The sequence below is a fragment of the Elephantulus edwardii genome, unplaced genomic scaffold, assembly GCF_000299155.1.
Source record: "Elephantulus edwardii isolate Elephantulus edwardi_28Jun2011 unplaced genomic scaffold, EleEdw1.0 scaffold00111, whole genome shotgun sequence".
Taxonomy (NCBI): Eukaryota; Metazoa; Chordata; class Mammalia; order Macroscelidea; family Macroscelididae; genus Elephantulus; species Elephantulus edwardii.
The window spans coordinates 8,841,123-8,859,332 of NW_006399861.1; the positions used below are offsets into that span (position 1 = coordinate 8,841,123).

The 18,210-nt window shown below is 35.7% G+C and overlaps 1 protein-coding gene across 3 annotated transcripts in view; it reads right to left on the reverse strand.

Moving 5' to 3' along the window:
• Positions 1-18,210, reverse strand: part of SNX14 (sorting nexin 14) — a 201,213-nt gene that overhangs the window by 47,724 nt on the left and 135,279 nt on the right. For all 3 annotated transcript variants that reach the window (XM_006892135.1, XM_006892134.1, XM_006892136.1), the window contains 4 exons: positions 15,713-15,914; positions 10,588-10,671; positions 6,716-6,816; positions 3,027-3,138 (listed from right to left, as the gene is read on the reverse strand). In XM_006892135.1, the coding sequence (XP_006892197.1) occupies positions 3,027-3,138; positions 6,716-6,816; positions 10,588-10,671; positions 15,713-15,914 (499 nt within the window). The remainder of the gene's footprint in view (positions 1-3,026; positions 3,139-6,715; positions 6,817-10,587; positions 10,672-15,712; positions 15,915-18,210) is intronic.

The window sequence follows — 18,210 nt, forward strand, 5'->3', positions numbered from 1 at the left end:
AAAAAAAAAAAATTAAAAAAAAAGAAGCGAAGAACAAGAACCATATGATCCTATCAATTGATGCAGAAAAGGCCTATAACAAAAATCGTGGTTAAAACACTGAACAAAATAGGAATAGAAGGGAATTTCCTCAATATAGTGAAAAGTCAAAACCAAGTGCAAACATCATTCTCAGTGGATAGAGATTAAAGGCATGCCCTTTGAGAAGAGGAACTAGGTAAGGATGCCCATTATCACATCTTCTATTCAGTATTGTATTGCAGGTCTTAGAACAGTAAATCAAGAGATGGAAATAAGAGGTATCCTAAATTGGCAAAGGGGAGGTAAAACTATCTCTATATGGGATGACATGATGTTATACTTAGAAAACCCTAAAGACTCAGCAAGAAAACTACTGGACATAGTCAAACAATTCAGCAAAGTGGCAGGATACAAAATCAACACACTAAAAACAATTGGATTACTCTACAATGAAAAAGTGAATACAGAAATGGAGCTAAGAGGAAAAAAATACTCATCACAACAGACAGCCACAAGATCAAACATTTGGGAGTAAATTTAACTAGAAACACAAAAGACCCATTCAAAGAAAATTATAAAACATTACTACAAGAAACAAGGAGAGACCTGGAAAAATGGATGAATATAAGATGCTCATGGACAAGAAGACTCACTGTTGTGAAAATGACAATTCTACCAAAAGCAATCTTCAATTTCAATGTAATCCCAATACAAATACCAATTCCATTCTTTAAAAAGATAGAAAAGGCAATTTCCAATTTTATTTGAAATGGAAAGAGACCCCAAACAAGTAAAGCATTCCTGAAAAAGATAAAGTAGGAGGCATAGCACTCCTTGATTTCAAATTGTATTACATAGCCATAGTGGTCAAGACAGCATGGTACTGTACAGTGACAGACCCATAGATCAGTAGAACAGAACTGAGAACCCAGAAATCAGCTCATATAACCTATGGTCACCTGATTTTTGACAAAGAGATTAAATCAGGCAAGTGGGAGAAATGAAAGCCTCTTTAACAAATGGTGTTGGCAAGATTGGAAAACCATCCGTAGAAAATTCAAGCAATGCCCACACCTCACACTATACACAAAAGCCAACTCAAGGTGGATCAAGAACCTAGGAGTAAAATCAAGGACTACAAACTGCATCAGAGAAAATTTGGAAGAACTCTAGAAGCCCTAATCCACAAAATGAACAGTCTTCCGAGCATCGAAAACCCTACAACCAGGAGAGAGTAAAACAGATGAATGGGCCCTTCTAAGAATCAAATCCCACCTACCCCACCCCCTGCTAAAAAAAGAATAAAATCCCTAAGCACATCAAAAAAATTTCTCCAACAGGGTAAAAAGGAAAGTCACAGATTGGAAAAAAAAATATTTGGTAATGACTTATAAAAATTCATATCTGAAATTTATAGACTACTCCAGTACCTCAACAAGAAAAAGGTAAACAAACCAACTGCAAAATGGGCACAGGATATAAAAAGACACTTCACCAAAGAAGACATTAAGGTGGCAAACAAACACATGAAGAAATGTTCAAAATCCCCAGCTCTCAGAGGTAGATGCAAATCAAAACAGCTCTCAGAGGTAGATGCAAATCAAAACAACTATGACCTATCATCTCACTCCAGTAACAAAAGCAAAGTTCAACAGGGCAGCAAATAACAAATGCTGGCAAGATTGTGGAGAGATTGGAACCCTTATTCACTGCTAGTGGGAATGTAAAATGGTGCAAACACTATGAAAGACGGTCTGGCATTTTCTCAAAAAGCTGGAAATAGAAATACCATTGTCGTTGCTGATTGCCGTCAGGTCAAGTATGAAGCATAGAAACCCTATAAATAAAAAGCCTTTCTATAACTATTGTCATTTATCAAAGTTCATAGAGTTACCAGAGGCATGTTGTTTAGGAAGTGGAAGCCACTTCTGCTTCCAAAGAAATACCATTGGACCCAGCAATTCCACTACTAGGAATATACCCTAAAGAAACCAGAGTTGCCACCCAAACAGATATATACATAGTCATGTTTACTGCTGCATTATTCACAATAGCAAAGAGATGGAAGCAACCCAAGTGCCCATCAACAAATGAATGAGTACAAACAATGTAATATTATGCAGCGTTGAAAAAAAAGAACCTGTAAAACCTTATACAAAATGGGAGACCCCAGAGGATAGTATACTCAGTAAAGTATGTCAGTCACAAAAGGAAAAATACTGCATAGTATTACCACTAATAAAACAGGACTGATACGAGGGGCTAGGGGAAAAATAGGGTAAAAGGAAATAGATAATGAACAGTACACTAGAACAGGTGAAGGACAGAACTGTTTTAAAGGAATAAATGATTAAGCATTATGTGTATAGCAACTGTTCAGAATATGAAGTGCATACCAAAGTAGATTTGGTGAGGGGTGGGGGGTAGATGAAAGGAAATTTTGCAACAATTAATGAATAAAAATCCAACTTTGCTGTAAACTTTCGTTAAAATCACAATAAAAAATTAAAAAGAGAAAAATTAAGATCTGATAAAAAGTCAAAATAAGGATAAATATAACTTTATTTTAAAAGATACAGGAGAAACCAATGGAGTCTTAAAGTCAAATGTCAATACAATTGGTGTTTGTTGAGAAATAGAAGCTTCAGAGACTATACCCATGCATATACTATGTGATGGAAACACATATTCATCTATGTTGAAAACATTGTACCATATTTTTATGCCTAAATTAACAAAAATAAAAACACATCAGATAATATAATTTTCTGGGATAGAACATAAGACTAATAGTAACTGCTTAAATCATCAAAGCTCACAGATGAACAAATGACAAAGTCTTCAATGGACAAACAAGCTCTAATGGCAGAAATAAGCCCTTAAGAATTTGACACATGGCTAAGTTACACAAACTATTTTTATACTAATTAATTTGAAAATACTGGTTTTGGGGTTTGTTTTTTTCAGTTTATTGTCTTCTATATAATTTTATTTTATTGACTTACCAAGATTTACATCTGGTAGTATTTTATCAAGAAATTGTGTTTCACCACCATTAGGGGAGAGAAAATCTGCCAAAAGTTGACTATTACTCAGTTCTGGATGTTGCAGAAGTTTCTTGAATTAATGAAAGAGGGGGGGAGGGAAAAGAAAAGATAAATTTAAAATAAAAAAGGGTGATCAAAATTAGATTACAATTTTTAAAAAATTTAAAGCACAAAGAACTATAATCAAAAGCTGCAATTTTTCTTCAGAAATTTTATGTATTATGTAAGACTTTAGCCTCTGCACACAAACACGTATGAGTCAAAATTTTGGTTCATCCAATTGCTAGGTGAACCTACAAAAGTTCCCAAATCTTCCAAGATGCAGTTTCCTCACCCATAAAATGAAAATAAAAACACTATCGACTTTTTGTTGTTGTTCTACAAAATATCTAGCATAGTACCTGATATAAAGAAATAAAAATAAACATTAACTAATACTAGCTTTTTCTCAGAAGCCCTAGTGGTGCAATGGTTAAAATGATTTTTTTTTCAATGAAAGAATCTTTTCTTTTACTTTTCCATAATTTTTGACTCATGTACTTATAACTTGTTAAATTTGTGTCTTCTAGGTTGCAACACCCCCATGATACATCTTCAAGGATATGAACATGTACGGCTAAGCACAATTAATAACAGTGCATCTAAATTCCAAAATCAATCTCCATAATAGTCTATGTGTTTCCTACTGCCAAAGGGGCCCTTTAGAGTAGTGAGAGAAGATCTTCACCCTGAAACCCACAGCGTCCCTTTCCAGCAGGAAGTAGCTAAGAGAATACGCCATCCCCTTTTCCTTATGAATCAGGGTGAAGTCTCTCTCAGGGAGGAGTGATAGGGAATGGCAAAGGACACACTGACAAAGGAGATTAATCAGAACTGACTTTGACAAGCACTGTGGCAATTGGACAATTAAAACAGACATTCGGATGGCGGGGGAAGAACAAACTGGGGAGGAGGGTAGAGAGAATGGTGCAGCAATGAAGGAATGAAAACCCAAAATCCCTGTAAATGTTCATTGAAACTAATAAAATTTAATAATCTAAAAAAATGGGGGTTTTTTAACCTGAGGATTGAAAATTCTAACTCAAGATGAATTTGATGACCATAAAAATTATCAAAGAACACACAGGGGCAAACTTAGGAACCCTAATCTAGGGCTAAATACACTAACAAACATAACTCAAAATGCACCTGCAGCAAAGGACAAACTAGATCAGGACTTACTGAAAATTAAATCGTTATGTGCATCAAAAAAATTATCCACATTACTAAAAAGATAACCTATAGACTGCAAGAAAGTATCTGACAAGGGATTCACCTCTAAAATATATAGAAAAGGCCAACACTCCAACAACAAAAATTTAAAAATATAAACTCAAAATAAGTAGTTGTTGTTGTCAGGTGCTGTTGAGTGTGATTCATGGCAACCCTATGAAAAACAGAACTGAACCCTGTCCTGTCCTGTGCCTGCCTCACAATCTCTGACATATTTGGGCCCATTGCTATATATAGTCACTTCATTGTGTCAATCCATCTCATTGAGGATCTTCCTCTCATTCGCTGACCCTCCACCTTTCCAAGAATGAAATATCTTTCCAAGAAATAGCCTCTCCTACCAACATGCCCAAAATATAAGAGACAAAGTTTTGCAATCCTTGCCTTCACAGAACAGTCTGATTGCACTTTTTGAAAGACAGATCTGTTTGGTTTATTGGCAGCTCTTGGGATATTCAGTGCTCTTTTCCAACTCAAAGACATCAATTTTTCCAATGTCATCTTTATTTACTGTCTAGCTTTTTCAGGTACACAGCAAAAGACAGAAAGGACCATGACCTGAATCAGGTAAGTATTTGTCTTCAAATTGCTACTATTTCTCCTCAGTAATTTGGAGAGATCCCTGAAAGCAGATTTGCCCAATGTAAATACATTTCTTGATCTCCTCACCGCTAGTATCAAGGGTGTTGATTGTGAATCCAAATAAGATGAATCTGTTGACAAGTTCAACCTTTTCACTATTCATTATGATGTTGCCTATTGGTCCAGTGGTGAGGATTTTTGCTTTCTTGATGTTAAAAGGCAATCCATATTGAAGACTAGAGACTTTCATCTTCTGCACTAATGTTTCAAATTCTTCTCACTTTCGACAAGGCTGTACAGGCTGTTGATGAGTTTTCCTCAAAACCTGATGCCACATTTCTCTTCATAAAGTCCAGCTTCTCGAATTATTTGCTCAGTGTACAGATTGAATAGGTATGGAGAAAGGTACATGTTGGATACATACACTTGCTGATTTTAATCTATGCAGTATTTCCTTGTTCCATTTGGACAACAGCTTCTTGATCTAAGTATAGATTCCGTATGAGCATAATTAGGTGTCTGGGATTCCCATTTCTTCTCAATGTTTGCCATAGTTGTTAAGATTCACACAATTAAATACCTCTACATAGTCAATAAAACACAAACAGACATTCTTCCCAAAACAATAATGAGATGTCATCTCACCCCAATAACAGCAAAATTCAATAAAATAGTAAACAACAAATGCTGGCAAAGACATTGAGAGATTAGGACTCTCTCACAACTTGGTGGTGGGACTGTAAAAGGGTACAACCACAATGAAAAGAGTTACTTTGAAAGTTGGAAATAAAAATATTAATTGATCCAACAATACTATTACTAGGTAAAGAAATTATGGGACTCACATACAACAGAATATCAATCATATCTAAAAAGCTATGAATAATTCTGGAACTATGCTGAATGACATAAATCAGTCAAGATTACAATTACAGTATAAGATCACTAAATAAAATGTTTAAAGAAAGGTTTACACACAGATAAAAGCAATTTTGAAGAACTAAGAGGGATGAAAAAGAAGGTAGAGTGGAATAAAAATTAACTAAGCCAAGAGGAATGAAAAGGGATGCAAAGAGAGCTAGAAGGGAAAGGCAATATAGAATAACTTGGTTAGACATTGCAATGTATTAATTCTATTACTCCACTTAAAAATATATAAAACAAAATATGCATAAATGATTGAATGAAAAACTAAGGATTTGTATCCTTTCATGCAAATAAAAATAATCTCACTTAAAAAGAAATTATTCAGTATTCTTAGAACTTACTTAATATTTTATATGAAAAATCTTTGGTTGGGTTTTTTTTTATTATTTTATACTGGTTTATTTACAAAGCTCATATACATTGTTTTTCACACCAGATCTTTCTTTGGGTTTTTTTTCTTTTTTAATTTTCAACATAAAAAATTGTAAACCAAATTCAGTATATTTTTTAAAAGCCTAATATATTGGGGGGGGTGAAGGCAATTGAAAGAATCTGTTCTTGAAAACAATGTATCAGAATTTTGTAAATGAACTAGCGGAAATTTTAAAAAAAAATATTCTAATATATTTTTATCCTTAAGAAAATACCTGGCACTTTATTAGTTATCAACACATTAAAAAAACATCATTCTTTTGGCAAAAATCTTATTAAAAACCCATACTAAGGGCCAGAGAAAACAAAAAAAAACCAACCTTAAAACCCACAGACTATTTGTAAAGCCAAGAGTATCTATGCAAGAGAAAAAAGATGTAAGAGAAGCCTATGATTAATAATGTTTTAATCTAAATGACACAGTTGGAGCTTACCTGTAAATATTCCTGAAACTCTTCTCTCTTTGACTTCAAAAATTCATAATTTTTAGGGCCAATAATGCGCTTGGAAGGAAGTTGAGCATCGGGAAATGTGCCTAAGATTAAGTATAAAGTTGTTGTTATTACTATTACCATGTTCTACTCCCAGTTAAAAACTTAGTATTACTTAAAGTTAATTATTTAATATACATTAAGGAATCTTCATAAAATCAGAGACCTTCAAGCCATGAATGTAAATCAAAAAAATGTGAGTCTAAATTGGTGTCCAAAATATTACTCTCTCAACAATGATACTTCCTTAATAAATTTAATTAGCTTTCTAGACTAAAACACCTTTAAATATTATAGTTAGTATATTTTAAAATTGGGTTTTTGTTGTTGTCATATATTATCAGGTCAGAACCAACTCAGTGGAAACCCTCTAGTGGGTTTTCAGAGGCAGTAAATCACACAGAAGGAGATTACTCATCTATCTCTCAGCAGCTTGTGGATTTGAACTATGTGCCTTTGGGATTATAGCACAGCTTCTTACCACTAGGCCATCAGAGCAAGGAGTCTATAACACAAGATCTTTAAAGAAATACCTGTTCCATCATGGAAAAAGTAAAGAGGATATGAAACACTTAATAAAGAGAATCAAAGGTTATGGTCTTCAGTATGGATTATACCTCAACACACAAAAAATAACATCCTCAATAATGGGCTAATAAGCATCATAATAAATGGGAAAAGATTGAAATTTTCAATGAGTTCATTTTACTTGGATCCAAAATCAACACTGATGGAAGAAGTAGTCCATAAATCACTCCAGAAAGACACTGGATTGGACAAATCTGCTGCCAAGATCTCTTTAAAGTGTTACATGGTAAGTAAGTAGTTCAACCCAAGTTATGGTATTTTCAAGTGCTTCCTACGCATGTGAAAGTTGGACAACAAGTAAGGAAGACCAAAGAAGACTGGCGCATTTGTGGTATTGGATTGAATATAACAGTCTGCCAACAGGACAAACAAATCTGTCTTGGAGGAAGTGCTTCCTGGAGGCAAGGATGGTAAGACTTTGTCTCATATATTTAGGCATGTTATCAGGAGTCATTCCTCGGAAAAAGACATTATTCTTGGAACAGTCTGCTAAGAAAAGTAAGACACTCAATGAGATGGATTAATACAATGATAACAATGAGCACATTTGGAGACTGTCAGAACAGTGCAGGATTGGGTAAAGTTTTTATATGTTGTATACACTGTTGCTATGAGTCAAGAGTCAACTCTAACAAGAGTTTTTACAGGAGTTACACCTAACAACAGCATAGTAAAAACTGTAGTAACATTCTGCCAATGCTGTGAAAAGCAATGATGTCAGTCTAGAGACTAAGGTGCGCCTAATCCAGGCCACGGTCTTCACAATTACTGGCTATGCATCAGAGAGCTGGACAATGACTGATGATGGCAGAAGAACCAATGCCTTCAAATTATGGTGCTGGAGAAGAGTCTTGAACACACCATGGACTACCAAGAAAACAAATATGTCTGTCTTGGAGAGGGTGAAACCAAGTCTCTCCTTGGAGACTAGGATTTTGAAACTCCGTCTTACCTACTCTGAGACTGGTCCTTGGAGAAGGGTGGAGGGACAGCATGGGAGAGGAAGATCCCAGATGAAATGGACAGATACAGTAACTAGGGCAATGAAAGCTGGTGTGTTTGAATTAGTGAGACTAGCTCAAGGCAGAGAAATGTTCAGAACTGTTGTCGCTATGGGTCGCAGGCAACTCAATGGCAAATAACAACAACTGATAATCTTATGGCAAGAGAGAATGTTTCTTACTCTTCTCAAATCCAAATTAAACTAAATTTGAATCAAGGGACAACTTTTCTAAAATAAAACGACTCCGAGCTCTCAAACTCAAAGATTACATGCAAAATGGCTAGAAGTTCTTAACTACACCCATGATAGTAACTAAAATAAAGTGAGAGAATGAAAAAGTGTTCCCCTTTTCCAACTCACCTACTCTCAAAAGAAAAATTCACCTATTAAGCCAAATCTAAGAGACAAATCCAATCATGTGCCATGATGCAGAGCAAATACGCTAAGCCAGGAGGCAAGGATACACAAACAAAGCAAGATTAAAATGCTTGGATAAAATTCTCTACTACTTCAAGGAAGGAAAAAATAATTAGGTAGTCTTTTCTGAAATTAAATAGCTTTCGTTTGTTTTATTTTAAAAACGGTATGTTCAGGGGAGCTCTGGTGGCCTAGTGGCAAGAAGCTGCACTGCAATCCCAGAGGAACACGGTTCGAATCCACCAGACGCTCTGCCGGAGAAGGAGGCGCAATATCCTCCTGTACCAGTCAGATCTGATTTGACGGTACACGCACACAAAATAAAAAAACAAAAACAAACAAACAACAGTATGTTCCATCAACAAACGAATGGATGGAGAAGCTGTGGTATATCCACACAATGGAATATTAAGCAGCCCTGAAAAACAAAGAAATCATTAAATATAATACAAAATGGGTGACCATGGAGGACATTATGCTGAATGAAATATCTCAGTCACAAAAAGACAAATACTGCATAATGTCACTGTTATAAAACAGGACAGACATGGGAGTTGGGGGAAACTAAGAAGAGAGGGGATAAATAATCTGCACGGCATTGAAACAGAAGAGGGAGAGAACTGTATAAAAGGAATATATAATTAGGTATTATTGGCATGATAAGAGTTCAGAATAAGACGCACAGTAAAGTGGGGGGGAGGAACGGACACACAATATTGTATAACAATAAAAGAATTTTTTTCCAAAGAAAAAAAAATAAATTGGGGGAAGGGGGACAGAGAGGAAAATATGCAATAATGAATGAATGGAAATTCAAGTTGTCTATAAACTTTCATAAAAATCTCAATTAACAAAACAATACCAAAAAAAAACCCCACAACCCTATATGCTATGAAAGGTTTAAAAACACTAAAAAGTAAAATACAAAAAAAAAAACCAACCCCACAACCCTATATGCTATGAAAGGTTTAAAAACACTAAAAAGTAAAATAAGCCTATAAAGACACTCATTCTTACTATGTATATTACTATCTATGTTAGTTAGATAGATAGATAGATAGATAGATAGATAGATAGATAGATAGATATAGATATATAGATATATATAGATATATATACACACATATACATATATACTATGTATATTACTATGTATGTTAGTTGCTGTGTGTCAGCTCCTACACACAGTTACCTTATGTATAAGAAAACAAAATAATGTCTGGTCATGGGCCACCTTCAGAACTATATTTATGTTTGAGCCTATTGTTGAAGCTATTATGCATTAAGGAATTTCCTTATTTTCTTTGGTTCTCTACCAAATATGATGCCCTTTTGTAAAGATATGTTTTTCCTGACGACGTTTGCAAAGCAAGACCAAGACTCACCATTTTTGTTTCTAAGGAGCATTCTGGTTCTATTTTTTTCTAAGACTCATTTGTTCTTTCTTTTGTCTATTCATACCATAGTGCTTATCATAAATGTACATTGTCTACAAAAGTGCCTCTGTTCAATTTCTTTACTATAATTTTTACAATAAGAAGTTCATCTGGTGCTCTTTTTCTCTCTCCTTTCCTGCTGACAGAATGCATTACAGTTTGACTTCACTCATACCCTTTTTCTTCCAGGGGACCTTTACCTCTTTCTTTTCTTTTTCACATTACCTCTTTCGTATGGCCTAACTTTCACTAGCTATGCCTGTTTATTGCTATAATGAACCTATGTGAATAAAGAAAAAAAATTAATATAGTATACCTTTCAAGAAGGCTAATGCTGAAGTAGTTTTATTTGTTAAAAAAAAATAACCTACCATGAAATTCTGTCAGTTTTGATTCAAGTACATAGAATTCAAGGTATCTTCTATAGACAGACCAATGTTCAGGCTCATGCCCAACTGTAAATTGAATGAATATAAATTAAGTAGCAAATACATTTACCATCTGCAACAGGATACATGGTTTAAGATATCAAGTATACAAAGCTGGAAATTGAGTCCTAATAATTTATTATTTTCAGTATCACATTATTTTATCCGATATTTTAATTCTAATTACTTAGGCAAGGTTGATAGATATTATCTACTTATAAAGTTACTTAAGAATGGACTTTTTTATAGTGGAACTAGAGAGCTGGAAGAGACATCAAGAAGTTATGTAATTATAATTATTTTTAAACAGAATAACATTGTGGTATAGTAGGTGTGCTGATAAAAATGTGGCTTCCCTAAACCACCATCTTTAATCTGCTCCAGATGGCTCAACTCAGCCTACCCTGCAGACACACTGATCCATCTACATCATCAACAGCTGGATGAGCCATCTCTTCCTCATGCAAATAGGGTATGTTAGTCTATACAATAAGAGGACAGTCTAGTTTGGCTATTAAATTGAAGGGATTCAGCAGCAGAAAGTGAGAATCCCATCACCCAAAGTAAAAGAGGAAGCAGAGAATGAACAGGTGTATCCCTCAGGGCCAGAAATTCCTGCACTAGGGATTGTATCTTCCTGCTGACAGGGAAGCTGTCTGGATTCTGGGAATGTATTCTGCTGTTAAATGAGATGCTCTCTGGACTGAGAGAAGTTATTTTGTTTGTATTGTACCTTGACTGATTATATCTTGCTGTTAACCTGAATTCTAGCCTCTGAGAGATTGTATTTCAGAAATTCTCCGAATTGAGGGATTGTGCATTGCTATTAACCTGAATTAGAGTGTTAACATGCCTAATAAACCCCATAACCATGAATATGGTTCTCTCAAGTCTGTGTGCTCACTGCAACAGATTTTGAATAGAATCAGTGGGCTCAGGAGCATAAGAAGACATGTGTGAACTCATGGTAGTCAGTTTTATGTGGGAGATGATGGTGATGTGCGTAATTTCCCCTTGTAGTTAGCAGAGGGGAGACACAGTCATCTTCAAGTAGTCCTTACTCTAATTATGGACATGAATAAAAGTATTCATAAAAACTTATAATAGGTACTTCCAACCTTGGAGTCCACACATATATTGAAAACAATGTAAAATGAAATACTATTTTCCTTTATAGGTCATAGCTTCCTAAAAGCACATTACATTGACAGAGGAGTCTGACACACAGTTGGTAAAAACTATCTTTAGCAAACAAGTTGTGAGATCTGTTTTAATTTTATAGTTACATTATTAAGTTATACTTTAAAAATAAAACACACATATACCCATGTTTATTGCTGTGTTATTGACAAAAGCAAAGACATAGATGTTATTTAAGTGCCCATCAACAAAAAAATGGATAGAAAACAATAGTACATTTTCACAATGAAATACTGTGCATTAAAAAACAATGAATTTAGGGAGCTCTGGTGGCCTAGTGACAAGAAGCTATACTGCAATCCCAGAGATACACGGTTCAAATCCACCAGATGCTCTGCTGGAGAAGGAGGGGCAATCAATCTCCTCCTGTACCAGTCAAATCTGACCTGACAGTATACACACAAAAAAATAATAATATATATATATAAGCCAAACAAAAAAAACCAATGAATTTGTAAAACATGACACAACATGGGAGAGCCTGGTGGACACTATGCTAAAATAAACATCTCAGTCACAAAAGGACAAACACAGCATAAGACCATTGTTATCAAATAGGAAAAACATGGGGAAGGGGAGAGAATGGGAAAAGAGTGGATAGACAATGAACACTGCACTAAAACAGATGAGGATGTCATTACCAAATAATTTTTCCCAGTCTGTGGCTTCCCTGTTTACCCTGCTGTAGAAGTTTTTGGATGTGCATAGGGATTTGATTCGTAGAAGGTCCCATTCATCTATTTTACCTTCTCCTGGTTATAGATTTTTCAGGATGCTTGGAATACTGTTTAAGTTGTGGATTAGGACTTCTAGAGGTCTTTCAACCTTTTCTTTAATGAAGTGTGTAGTCCTGTGTCCATGATCCACCTTAAGCTGGTTTTTGTATGTGGAGTGAGGTGTGGATCTTCCTTGAGTCTTCTGCAGATAGTTTTCCAATTTTACCAGCACTATTTGTTAAAAAGGTTGTCATCTCCCCACTTAACTGATTTCAATTCCTTGTCAAAAAGCAGTTGACCATAGATAGATGGGCTGATTTCCGAGTTCTCAATTCTATTCTATTGATCTATGTGTCTGTCATTGTACCAGTACCATGCTGTCTTAACTACTACAGCAGTGTTAATAGGATTTGAAATCAGGGAGTGAGATGCTTGTTCGGGGCTTCTTTCCATTCCAAATGAAATTGGAGATTGCCTTTTCCATCTCGTTGAAGAATAGGATTGGCATTTGGATTGAGATTGCATTGAACATGTAAACTGCCTTTGGTAACAACAAGCACATGAAGAAATGTTCAAAATCCTTAGCTCTATAGAGATGCAAATCGAAACAATTGTGAGATAGCATCTCACCCTAGTAAGAACAGCAAAATTTAACAGAACAGCAAACAACAAATGATGGCGAGGTTGTGGAGAAACTGGAACCCTTATTCACTGCTGGTGGGAGTGTAAAATGGTGCAACCACTGTGGAAGGCAGTGTGGCGCTTTCTTAAAAAGCTGCAAATAAAAATACCATTTGACCCAGCAATTCCACTACTGGGAATATACCCCAAAGAGACCATAACTGATACCCAAGCAGATATATGCACACCCATGTTTGTCACGGTTTTGTTCACAATAGCAAGGAATTGGAAACCCAGGTGCCCAACAACAAACGAATGGATAGAGAAGCTGTGGTCCATCTATATAATGGAATACTACACTGCCTTGAAAAACAAGGAACTCATGCATTATTATTCATCCCAGTAACAACAGCAAAGTTCAACAGAGCAGCAAACAGGAAATTCTGGACAGGTTGTAGAGAGATCTGGACTCTTAATCAGTTATGGTGGGAATGTTCAATGGTGTATAAACAGTACAGTTTGGCTCTTTCTCAAAAAAGAAGTTCCATTTGATCCAGAAATTGTACCACTGGGATTATACCCTAAAGAAACCAGAACCATCATCCAAGATGATGCATTCAGATTTATGCACACTCGTGCTTACTGCTCCATTATTCACAACAGCAAAAAGATGGAAGCAACCAATGTGCCCATCAAAAAATGAATGGATAGAAAAACTATGATGTACTCACAAAATGGGATACAATGCAGCACTTTTTGAACTCATAAAACAATACGCAACATGAGTGATCCTGGAGGACACTATGCTAAGTGAAATATCTCAGTGTCAAAAGGACAAATACTGTATTGACACCATTGTTATAAAGCAGGACTGACATATGGGATTGAAAGAATAGGAAAAGAGTGGATAATGAACACTCTATTAGAAGAGATGAAGGAAAGACCTGTTTAAAAGGAATGTATGATTAGGCATTATATGGAAGACAACCGCTGAAAATAAGAGGTACATTGCAAAGAAGACTGGGAGAGAGAGGAAATTGTGCAACAATGAATGATATTTTTTTTAATTAATTTTAATGAAGGTTTACAGAGACTTAGGATTTCCAGTCATTCACTATTACACCTTTCTCCCTCTCCACCCCCTCCCCCCAATAAATTTTCTCATTTAAAAGTAAAAGAAAAACACACTCACTGTTATGCAACCCCTCCCCTCAAGTCCACTCCACTGTACAGCCCTCAATCCTGTACTCCAGTCATGACAATAATTCCCAATCATATATCCCCTTTAAACAGTTCTCTCCCTCATCTGTTTCAATGCAATATACACATCATTCCTCCCCTCCTTCTCCTTCTTCCCTCATCCCCAATGTCAGTCTTGTTTTACAATAGTAGCCCTATGCAGTATTTGTCCTTTTATGACTGAAATATTTCACTCAGCATAATGTCCTCTAGGGTCATCCAATTTGCATAATATTTCATAAGTTCCTTGTTTCCAATGCAGCATAGTATTCCACTGCGTGAATATACCAGAGCTTCTCTATCCATTCATTTGTTGATGGGCACTTGGGTTGTTTCAAACTCTCTGCTACTGTGAACAAAGCCGAAATAAACATGGGTGTGCATGTATCTGTTTGGATGACAGTTAAGGTTTCTTTAGGTTATATTCCCAGTAGTGGAATTGCTGGGTCAAATGGTTTTTTTATTTGCAAGTTTTTAAGAAAGCAGCATACAGCCTTCCATAGTGGTTGCAACCATTTTACACTCCCAACAACAGTGAATAAGGGTTCCAGTTTCTCCACAATCTTATCAGCATTTGCTGTTTGCTGTTCTGTTAAATTTTGCTATTCTTACTGGGGTGAGATAGTATCTCATAGTTGTTTTGATTTGCATCTCTATAGAGCTAAGGATTTTGAACATTTCTTCATGAGTTTCCATTTTTCCCTCTTCTTATCTCAAAGTGGAAATTCTCATTTCCATTAAGTCTTCTATCCTACCTATTCTTGCCTTAGATAATTTATTCTTCAGCAAATTCTACTCTTTTAACCTTGTTGTTGAGTACAATCAAGTCTGAACTGACCCATAGCTGAGCATTCAGTGGGTTTTCAGAGACTGTTAAATGCACACAAAGAGACTGCTCATCCTTCTCCTGAAGAGGAACTTGTGTACTCTACCATATACTTTTAGGATTGTGGTGCAGTTACCACTAGGCCACCAGAGTGAGTGTCTCTCTAGCATTATTAGTCACCTTATATGCCTATCTACAGTTTGGCTGAAAGTTGAGCTGCGGGGGTGAATTGTGTGGACTCTTTTGGATATGTAGTCATATATTACTAGTAACTCATTTTATCATATGCTGCCAAGGTGGAAGCAATTCATAGCTAACCCTGTAGTGGGTTGATATTTGTCCCTCAAACCAGCTCATGGATTCAAGCCACGGTAGGTAGCACAATTCTTTACCAGGAGGCCATTTTTACATTTAATAACAAAAGACTGAAGAGTATTTTTGCATAGAGACACAAAAAGATTCCTACCTGCCCTTCTGTCATTTCTTTCAACATCAATACAAAATACAGGAATTCTCTCCTTTTTCTCCTTTCTTTCAGAGGAAGTATCATCAAAAAAATCCACATATGGTATGCTAATTTTCCATGCAGCAAGATTTCTAGGAGTATTAGGCGTGCTAATAGCTTCTGCTGGAGAATCATCTTCCAGTACAACAATTCCTTCTTCAATCTAAAAAACAATTATGAGAATGAATTTAATATTTTCATAACGTTAGAATTATAGTGTATGAAATACAATTATTAATCACTACCTTCATATCATCAGTATTAACTAGCCTGGCTAAAGAAAATCAGGAAGAAAAAAAAAAAAAGAAAATCAGGGAACTCAGGTAGCCCAATAGTAAGGAGATGCAATGCAATCCAATGGCACACAGTTCAAATTTACCAGCTGCTCCACAAGAGAAGGATGGGTAATTTCTTCCCGTGCAATTAAGTACCTCTAGAAACTCACTAAATGGTGAGATATGGGTCAGTACAGACTCAAAAGCACACAACATAACAAAAGTTGATAGATATCCTCAGAAGATTATCATTATGAAGAATGCATGAACATAAAAAACAATGCATAATACACACATTTTTAAACTTACATTCAGTCAACTTTCTAAAATATATAGTAATTATTTTAATGAAAGTTTACAGAGACTTTGGATTTCTATTCACTCATTGTTGCACTTTTCTCCCTGCTCAATCTCCCCCTCATTTGCTCTTCTCTTTGAAAAGTAAAAGAAAAATTCATTCATTATTATACAATCCCTCCCCACAAGTCCACTCTACTGTGCAGTTCTGGACTCCTGTCATGAAAATAAAACTTAATCATATATCCCTTTTTAACAGTTCTCTCCCTCCTCTGTTTCAATGCAGTATACATTATTTATCCCATCTGTCTCAGTGTCCCCCTAACCCAGAAGTCAGTCCCATTTTAAACAGTGGCACTATGTAGTACTTCTCCTTTTGTGACTCAGCATAATCTCCTCCAGGTCACCGATTTTGTGAAATATTTCACGAATTCCTTCTTTCTCAATACAGCATAATATTCCACTCTGAATATACCACAACTTCTTTATCCATTTATTTGTTGATGGGCACTTAGGCTGTTTCCAACACTTTGCTGTTTGGAAAAAAGCCGCTATAGACATGGGTGTGCACGTATCTGCTTGGGTGGCAGTTATGGTTTATTTCTTTGGGTATATTACCAGTAGCAGAATTTCTGGGTCAAACAGTATTTTTATTTGCAACTTGTTGAGAAAACACTACACTGCCTTCAACAGTGGTTGCACCATTTTTTACTCCCACAAACACTGAATAAAGGGTCCAGTTTCTCCACAACCTCACCAGCATTTGCTGCTTGCTGTTGTTCTGTTAAATTTTGCTATACTGACTGCGGTGAGATGATATCTTGCAGTTATTTTGATTTTCATCTGTCTTAGAGCTAGGAACTTTGAACATTTTTTCATGTGCTTGTAGGCCATCTGAATGTCTTCTTTAGTGAAGTCTCTGTTCATTTCCTATGCCAATTTTCCAAATGAATTGTTTACCTTTATCATGTTGTGGTGTTCAAGTATTTTATAAATTCTAGATATAAGTCCCTTATCAGACATGTCATTACCAAATACTTTTTCCCAGTCTGTGGCTTCCCTTTATACCCTGCTGGAGAAGTTTTTGTATGTGCATAGGGATTTGATTCGTAAAAGGATGCATTCATCTATTTTATCTTCTCCTGGCTGTAGATTTTTCAGGATACTTCGAAGACTGTTTCTGTTGTGAATTAGGACTTCTAGAGTTCTTCCAAGCTTTTCGTTAATGAAGCTTATATTCCTTGGTTTTAGCCCTAGGTCCATGATCCACCTTAAGTTGGTTTTTCTATATGGAATGAGGTGTGGATCTTGCTTGAGTCTTTCACAGATAGTTTTCCAATTGTGCCAACACCATTTGTTCAAAAGGCTGTCATTTCCCCACTTAAATGATATCAACTCTTTGGCAAAAATCAGTTGACTATAGGTAGAGAAGTTAATTTTGGGGTTCTCAATTCTATTCCATTGATCCATGTGTCTGTCATTTGTACTAATACCATGCTGTCTTAATCATGACGGAAGTGTAGTAGGATTTGAAATCATGGAGTGAGATGCCTCCTACTTTTTTATTCCTATTTTTAAGGAGTGCTTTGCTTATTCAGGGCTTCTGTCCATTCCGAAAGAAACTGGAGATTCTGTGTCCATTTTTCAACTAGACTGTTTACCTTTATGTTGCTGTGGTGCTCAAGTATTTTATAAATTCTAGATATAAGTCTGTGGAAAGAACCGCTGGAGAAGCTCAATATCAGCTGTGAAAACTAGGCCAGGAGCTGACTGTGGAACAGACCAGCAATTACTCATATGCAAATTCAAGCTGAAGCTGAGGAAAATTAAACCAAATCCAAGGCAACCAAAATATGACTTTGAGTCTATCCCACCTGAATTTCAGAA